Here is a 9553-nt window from a genome sequence, read left to right as displayed (position 1 = left end):
GCCTCCCTATTAGATTAGCCTACTGTGCCTCTGTAAAGTAGGTCACAGATGGTACCCTTTTAAGATTAGTTTACTGTGCCTCTGTCTAGCAGGGACACAGAAGAGATCCCAGGGGTGAATTTGCAATTTCCCATCCACGCGTCCAGATTTAGCTTGAAGAGGATCAGCGAGGGGCTATGTCTAACATGAATTGGGATTCTATTCCAGAGTGAGGGGAGCCTCTGGGAAATGAATCTGTCCCTCCAGCATGTCCTATTTATTTTTGTGCTGAGGTTTAAGTCCCTGGAGCGTGTAGCTCTAAGGGACTTGGATTTTTTGTGGAGCATGTCCATTAATTCTGGGTTTGACATGGCTTTGTAAATCAGGCATAGATCGACTCTGAGTAGGGGGTAAGCAACTGAGTAGAGCTAGAGTTTCTTTAGTCGAGCTGCATAGGACATCTGTTTGTAGCCCATGATCCTCTTGGTGAGGTACTTTTGGGGTCTCTCCAGTTGCTGCAGGTGTTGGGTAAGGTACATCCCAAAAGGGGCATTGTATTCAATTATGGGCCTGATGAGTGACGAGTAGAGGGGCACAATGACCTCTCTTGATCTAGATGCGAACCCCTTCATGATAAGGTAGGCTATATAGAAGGTCTTTCCAACCACTTTGGCAACGTGATTATCAAAGGAGAGATTACTATCTACGTTGGTCCCCAAATCTCTAATTACTTCTTCCATACTTAATGGATTACCACCTATGTGGTAATTTGTGGGCACCTTGTTTTTACCAAAGGGGATGACTATGCACTTTTTAGCATTTAGCTTGAAGCTGTGGCTCTGGCACCAAGCATCCATCTCTGTGAGACCCTTTTGGAGGATGCTTGTGTCAGCTGGAGATTCGATTATGCCCCCAGTTTGCAGTCATCTGCAAACTTTGTCAGCCATAATCCCCCCATGTTAGCCTGAACCTCAGAGAAGTATATACCGAAGAAGACAGGTCCCAGAACTGAGCCCTGTGGGATGCCACTTGTAACTGGCTTGGATTCGGACACGGCACCTGCGATTCTGACCATGTGGGTTCTATCTCTGAGCCAGTTTGCAACCCATCTTGTGATATAGGGGTTGATATTTAAGCTGGTAAGCTTATTTATGATGCCCGAGTGGGGTATTGTGTCGAAGGCTTTTGCGAGGTCCAGGTAGGCTGTGTGGACTACCTTGCCCTCATCTATGGCTTTCATAACTGTTTCAAAGAAATCAACTAGGTTTAAGAGGCAAGATCTGCCCTTAACAAAGCCGAATTGGGTAGGGTCCAGTGTCTGGAGGCTCCCAATGTCTTTGTTTATGAGTTCCATGATAATACGCTCCATAGCTTTACAGACCAGACTAGTCAGGCTTATGGGGTGATAGTTCCCGGGGTCCGTTGTGGCACCACCTTTGTGGAGTGGGACCACTGTAGCTGTACGCCATTCTTTGGGTACATACCCTGTAGTAAGGCTAAGTTTGAACAGTGACTTGATGTGAGGGTTCAGTTCTTCTTGGAGTTCATGTAAGGCACAGCCTGGGACACCGTCCGGTCCCATAGATGCTGTGTTTTTTGCTTTGGAGAGGGCAGCTTTCACCTGTGCATCTGTGATGTCAGGGAGGTTACATTCAGTTGGGATAGGCATTTGCTCCTTTGGGGGGGAAGGGGGATCTTTTTTTCTTTCAATTACAAACATTTCCATAGGAAATAACACACTCCAATAAACAAATAGCTTGTCACTGAGAACAAAATTCCAATTAAGGTGCAATATTAATGGTTCAATCTGAAATTCAGCTTTCTGAAACCATCAGTGCAATGAGGTACTTGGTTACAGCTATTCCTGAAAATCTGCATTCATTTTCTGTACCTCACACTGATACTGCCAGTCAAAAATCATTCCTTGTTTATTTATACAGATTTTAGCACTGTTCCACTATAAATTAATCTAAAATGTTAATACAGTTTCCTCATTATCTTGGTTCAATTTACTGCCACTTTGAAGTCACCTGCATACTTTTCACAAGTAAATATTGCATTGAGCTTAATTTTTTCATGATTACATTTCATCTTCAGTGCAGATGAATATCAATCTTACTACTGAGGCATAGATGCAAGAAAAAATATTTTCTAGCTGCGACTTAGTAGTGTACTGAATCCATTTAGAAATACAACACTTTATAGCTTCAATGCATTTGAACCACTGCCTTCATCATCATCATCATCACAGCAGTTGTTATGAAGCAACTCCTTACACTTCCCACCAACAGCATGAGGTGGCAGCCACAAGCATATTTAGTCACTGGCATCCTTAGGTGATGCTGAAATTGTTTAAAGCAGCTTCCAAGGTCACACTGCCCACTCAATCCTTCTGCCCTTAAGCCAGCAAGACCTTACAGTCTAACAGTTTTATGGCAAATGTTTGTATTTTAGACTGTGAAAGGCTTCACTGCCACTAGCCATATTCAGTCATTGGTGGCCCTCGTACAATGTTGAAATAGCCTGCTATGGCTCCCACATCTATATACAGCGAGCATTTATTTTTCATCATCACCGAGTCTTCGCTGATGCATAATGAAGAATCACATATATTTTCAGGTAGGTTTAATTCCTTAGTCAATACTGTTTTCTTCCTTTCAAGAAGAGCAGAGTCTAAGCTCTGGCACCTTGGTTGTTCATCACGAGGAGGGTTTAAAGCTTCATGTTTCAATAACTCTGCTGCTGTAGGCCAATGCTTTAGATTCCTTTCCATTGCCAGATGAATACACTGCCTAATGGCTGGACTACTGTCTTTAGCAATGTATTCTAAAGGTGGTGCCATCTTGTGAATAATGTACAGATACGATGGATAAGATGAGCGCGGGAATCTCTTCACCCAAAGTGGGCTGCCTGTCTGCATGTGGATTATGGTAGCACCAACACTGTAGATATCAGGTTTGGGTGAATGTCCTCGGCAAAGGACAACTTCAGGGCTCATATAAATCTCTGTTCCCCGAAGATCCCTTGGAATGTAAATATCTTCAGTCATCTGCACGCTCAGTCCGAAATCTACCAGTACAACTTTGGTTATCATTAGCACAACATTGCTGGGTTTTATATCATGATGTATAATTTTTCTTGAATGAAGAAAATCAAGTCCTTTAAGAATCTGTCTGGTTATGCTAGTAAAAGTTATCTGAATAATACCAGATAAAAGAAAACTATCACTAATGCAGAGTTTGTTGCTAGCAGACAATGTCGCATTTCAGTGCTTTATCTACAAATGCAGTGTCTGCTATCCTGGAAGAATAAATAGCTTAAGTTACCTTACAAAACTGGCACACTAGTTCTATTATTATAACATTTCCAGAATTAAATTGGCTGTTCAATAGGGAATGGCTGGCAAACAATGACAACAGGTTTATAGTTACTAGCCATGCAGTCCTGGAGACCATTAAGGAGCTTAGTCCAAATTCCCAATTGCTTCAAAGCACTGTCTGGTTAAGTGACTTGCTCAATATCACATAGTAGGTAAATGAAGGTGGAATGATTCAAACCCTGCACCCTTGCTACAAGAAACAGCTTTTTAATAAGTCAGACCTTTAGTCCTCTACGCTAACTCTTTTAGGTAAATCACCTCCAAAATGTCCTTCCTGCATTAATAAATGATTTATAATCTCCATGGGCACCCAGGCAGAAAGTTATTAAATTATCTCAAACATACAATTCAAACTTGACGAAAGGGAAAATGGACTTCTAGGGCATTCTGGCTTCTATTTGTTTCACTTTAAATGGCAAGAGGTAGCACTGAGAATGAGGGTTCTGTCTAAAATGTGAGTAGTGCACAAAGTGTAGCATAATCTGAGAAAGAGGATTATATCCAAAGTATAGCATAATCTGAGAACAGGGTTCTACCCAAAGTATAGCATAATCTGAGAAAGAGGGTTCTACCCAAAGTGTAGCATAATCTGAGAACAGGGTTCTACCCAAAGTGTAGCATAATCTGAGAACAGGGTTCTACCCAAAGTGTAGCATAATCTGAGAACAGGGTTCTACCCAAAGTGTAGCATAATCTGAGAACAGGGTTCTACCCAAAGTATAGCATAATCTGAGAACAGGGTTCTACCCAAAGTGTAGCATAATCTGAGAAACAGGATTCTACTCGGTGTTGCACTGTCTGAAAATGAGAATTGTACACAATGAGTAGCAGTATGCAAAATGAGGGCTCTATATAAAGGGTAGTGTTCTCTGGGAATGCATTTTTTTTCATTTGATAATCAGAGTAGAACACTGATCCTTGTGGACCATTTTTAGACTCACCCTAGGAAATATAATTAAAAGAAAAACAGTGATAAATTGATAAGCATAATAAGTCAAATACTAACTAGCACTGCACAAACGTTAGGGAGGTGAGTACTGAAAAGCTAATAAATACTAATCAGACTTTTCCCCCAACCCTGCAGTTGAGCATCAGCTGCCTCCAGCTTATCTCCTAGTTCACTGGGTCTACCAGACATGCCTTAGCCTCCAGTGAGCTCAGTTCAACCCTAGTCCAGAACTGATGAGGAAATCAAGGACACTGGCACAGTGGCCTGCTGCATGTGGGGGGGGGTCCCCTAAGTCACACACAGCTACCCTCATGAGGTGCATCCATGCTTCTGCATATGAGCAACCTTATGACTGAGCTGCTTACCACTTATGCAGCAAGAAGCTGGCCAGGCACACATGTTGTGTAGTCTAGCAAGCCCTTAGGCTGCCTCCCTTTCCCTAAGGATTAACAGACTGACATAATCTGCTCACTTCTACCCTTTGTCTGAGGCTCTCCATTGCCAGTGCCACTTACCAAACACCTGGGGTGCAAAAAGGTCTTTATCCATGTGTGCCCCAGGACTGCTAAGTACTAAACACATTTAGGCAAATACAGTAAATGCAAAATGTACATGATAAAGAATAAAGAAAAAAGAAAGGGGCAGAAGAGGGCCTGGGGAAAATAAAAAGAGAGGAGGGGGGATGGCTGTAGAGGAGTAGCAGTAAATGATACACAGAGAAGATAAGGCAGGTGTGAAGAGAGGAAGAATATGAGGTGGGCTTAGAATGGCTTGGTATTCAGCTGTTTGTAGATGTGCTTGGTGACATAAGGTCAGAGGTGGTATAAGGCATGCTTTCTTATTGTACTCATGTTATTCCCGGAGTTTAGAAGTATTTACAGCTAGCTTGTTAATAGGAATATGTTTTTAATTGACATCTGAGTTTCTAAAAGGGTGATATTTCTTTAGGCAGTAGACAGAGCTTCCCTGGCCTGTCTGGTTATGATTGGAAAGTGGAGGCAGTGGAGTAGAGAAAGGAAGTTCTGCACAAAGTGCAACACTATCTTTGAATGAGTGTGCTGTACAGACTGCAACACTGTCCATGAATGAGTGTGCTGTACAGACTGCAACACTATCCATGAATGAGGGTGCTGCACAGAGTGCAACACTATCCATGAATGAGGGTGCTGTACAGACTGCAACACTATCCATGAATGAGGGTGCTGCACAGAGTGCAACACTATCCATGAATTAGGGTGCTGTACAGACTGCAACACTATCCATGAATGAGGGTGCTGCACAGAGTGCAACACTATCCATAAACGAGGGTGCTGCACAGAGTGCAACACTATCCATGAATGAGGGTGCTGTACAGACTGCAACACTATCCATGAATGAGGATGCTGCACAGACTGCAACACTATCCATGAATGAGGGTGCTGCACAGAGTGCAACACTATCCATGAATGAGGGTGCTGTACAGACTGCAACACTATCCATGAATGAGTGTGCTGTACAGACTGCAATACTATCCATGAATGAGGATGCTGTACAGACTGCAACACTATCCATGAATGAGGATGCTGTACAGAGTGCAACACTATCCATGAATGAGGGTGCTGTACAGATTGCAACACTATCCATGAATGAGGATGCTGTACAGACTGCAACACTATCCATGAATGAGGATGCTGTACAGACTGCAACACTATCCATGAATGAGGATGCTGTACAGACTGCAACACTATCCATGAATAAGGGTGCTGCACAGAGTGCAACACTATCCGTGAAAGAGGGTGCTTCCCATAATGCAACACTATCCACGAACGAGGGTGCTGGTGCTGCACAGAGTGCAACACTATCAGAGAATGAAGGTGCTGCACAGAGTGTAACACTATCTGAGAATGAAGGTGCTGCACAGAGTGCACAGTTATCTTCTTGCTTTATGTCAAGAACTTCTGATCAGCAGCTGAGGGGTTCAGTTGTGTATAGGCTTTCCTCTCATAATCACAGAGCAACAGTTGACTAGGGCTATTCCAAGTGGGAAGATCCAGGGAGCAAATCTTTCCACACAAGACAAAGAGAAATGTGAAGAAACTGACTTAAAACTTTCTCTCAAAATGGGTTTGGCAAAATTTAACCTGGAAAATATTGTGTGCTGGTCTTTCCTTATAATGTTCTGTATAGGTATTTCTCTTGCCTCCCACTTGGATGTGCAAAACTCGATTATGTGATATATCAAAAATTAAAGTATGATTTTTAACATTAAGAACAACAAATTGATAAATACAGTCATGCTTTTAATATATTTCTGCCCTCGTGGCATTTTATCAGGAGCTAACCTATTGCAAAATCATTTCAACCAGTTAACTTCAAAAGTGGAGCATCCCTGAATTTTGTAAAGGATGATAACACCCACCTCAGCCCTCCTATATGAAAGAATTTGCCCTGCAACCCTGTTACTAAAAATACCCCATTTTTGATCACACCTCTTAGGGTAACAAACTTGACAAAAGATTGTTTCAGTAACTGAGATGCCAAGACACAAACTGCTGCTAACATATGTGTGTTTGTGTGTGTGTGTGTGTGTGTGTGTGTGTGTGTGTGTGTGTGTGTGTGTGTGTGGGCCATCTTTATTTGCTCAAAGACCACTGTATGAAGAGTAGGGGGGAATGAGTCTATATTACATAGTCGAAGTTCCATAACTTCGACTAACATATGTACGAACACATATGTCTGAAGTTACGGAACTTCAACTACATAAAAAAGTAAGAGAAAATAAAAGGGTATATGTAGGGGGCTAGCCCCCCTGAACCCCCCCATGTGGGGGGCTGTGCCTCCCATGCCCCCCACTCTTTAAATATACCAACTCTGAGGTCACGCTACAGTGCAGTAAAGGGAAAATTTCCTTTTCTGTACTGAAGTGTGACCATGAAGTTGGTATATTTAAAGAGCAGGGAGTACAGGGGGCTTGTCCCCCTGCATATACCCTTTTATTTTTATTTTCCTTTTGTTTTTATTTTTTTATGCATACTCAAAGTTCCGTAACTTCGGACATTTGTGTACGAACATATGTTAGTCGAAGTTACGGAACTTCGACTATGTAATATAGACCCGGGGGGGGGGTATTCCAGTTTTATGAAATCAAAGATTTAGTACATGTTCACAGATTCACACTTAAAAGATCAAGTGTCAGAATGGAAATTTATTGGGCAGTCAGGGTACATCCTGGGCTTTCCCATAACTTCATAATATAAAGCCTATAGTAGTAGCAGTGTGAGGCAGTTTAATTCTTACACGTTGGATATACACATATACACACTGGATATACACATATACACACTATACACACTGGATATACAAATATACACAATATACACATTGAATATACAGATATACACAATATACACACTGGATATACACATATACACAATATACACATTGAATATACACATATACACAATATACACTCTAGATATACAAATATACACAATATACACATTGAATATACACATATATACAATATACACATTGAATATACACATATATACAATATACACACTGGATATACACACTGGATATACAAATATACACAATATACACATTGAATATACACAATATACACACTGGATATACACATATACACATTTTGCATATACTAAGTGGTCAGGTTATACTCATCTTGATTCTGGGACCTTCATAATGCTGGACCTCACAAATGTTTCATGAAATCCTCGGGTAGAGTCTGAAATTAAAAAAAAACTGTTGCAGTTAAGGTTTTAATCACTGTTGTGATGTACTTTAGAATATTCAGCTTAATATTGCTTACTTTGAATCAAATCTTAAATCTCTGGGACTATTTATTGCATGGCTCACTATATCTCTGTTACAAGTGCAAAGGTTTAATAGTTAAATTTAACTTCTCTGTTAGATTATTCTAAAACTGATTGGATTCTAATAAACAACTTCTGCATAGGAAAGTAAAAACAAAGTATAGTATATGCAATGTTTTGCAAAGAGCCTTGCCCATGGTATTTTACTTTATTTTACATCTAAATTCTACATATCTTTTGATAACTGCAGATACAATATGTCATTGCAGTATATTAGAAATGTCTGTTGCCAGACCTGGAGAATTACTTTAAAAAATAAACAGCTTTTACTTTGCATATGTCACTGTAGTATATGATGTTTACAATTTTAAATTCCTGCAAAATATTATTTTCAACTGCATTATAGTTCTTCCATTAACCGTCTGAATATAATAAGCAAAGTGCAGTTTCTGCAGAATGTAAAAAATAAGACATTTACTTAATAAATGGAGACATTTTTTGCACTTTTGTCTATCAAGTTCCTCTGATGATCCTGCTTGTATTTTTAATCAAGTCATCAGATCTGTATAGAACAGTTGTTAGCATTATTACCTGTCAGTCCCTTTATTGCAGGTGATTAAGGCTATAAGCTACTTCAGGTCAGTTTAGAAAAGAGGTACTTGCTTCTATTTAATATAAATAAATAATAAAACTGATACATCTGATATGATTGCAATAGGAATGTATCCTCCTACCAACAATGAAGATTTTCCTCTCCTTTAAAATAAAAAAAATACTTATAAACAAAGACATTGGCAACCTTCAAACACTGGACCACACCCAGTTTGGGTTCGTGAAGAGCCGATCTTGTCTCCTGAACCTGATTGACTTTCTTGCTCCTAAAACCTGGACTAACATCCTTCCATATATAAAATCACTCCTTCCTAGATTTTAACAGAGAGCTCACAAGTTCTGGCTGTTGAAATAAAATGGAATAATGGATTCACATCACATAAACCCACCCAAAAAATCCACATTCTGAAAATACTGTATTATCCTGCAACTGTAATGGTTTAAACAAAAAAAATATATATATATATATATATATATATATATATATATTGTCTGACAGTGTTGAAGATTTACTGTGAGTACAGTGCCTGTAATTGTTTAAAATGTATGTTCTCTCTGACAATGATAACACACACACACTAGTCAAAGAATAATGTTAGTTTTGATCTGGTGGTGATGTCTTGTATGCCTAGGCTGAGTTTGAAAATGATCCAATCGGATCAGCGCTTTACCTCATTCAACAATTACTACGAATAAATAAATAAATAAATAAATAAATACAATTATATTCAAGAGATGAAATGATCTGACAATAAAATAGTTCTGCAGTTTGACCTTATATCATAAATTTGCAGCTAATCAATAAGTTTAGGCAGGGCTGTA

General features: G+C 39.8%; 1 protein-coding gene across 1 annotated transcript; it reads right to left on the bottom strand.

Moving 5' to 3' along the window:
* Window positions 1-2372: 2372 nt before the first annotated feature.
* LOC122806110 (mitogen-activated protein kinase kinase kinase 8-like) lies at window positions 2373-4806 on the bottom strand. Its single transcript, XM_044076347.1, has 2 exons — window positions 4780-4806; window positions 2373-3175 (listed from the first exon to the last, which is right to left on the bottom strand). Exons 1-2 carry the CDS (start codon window positions 4804-4806, stop codon window positions 2456-2458), a joined length of 747 nt encoding a protein of 248 aa, XP_043932282.1. The 3' UTR covers window positions 2373-2455.
* Window positions 4807-9553: the final 4747 nt, after the last annotated feature.

This window comes from Protopterus annectens, chromosome 7.part0 (genome assembly GCF_019279795.1).
Source record: "Protopterus annectens isolate FY-2018-M chromosome 7.part0, PAN1.0, whole genome shotgun sequence".
NCBI classification, from domain to species: Eukaryota; Metazoa; Chordata; order Ceratodontiformes; family Protopteridae; genus Protopterus; species Protopterus annectens.
This window is presented reverse-complemented; position numbering and strand designations above follow the sequence as displayed.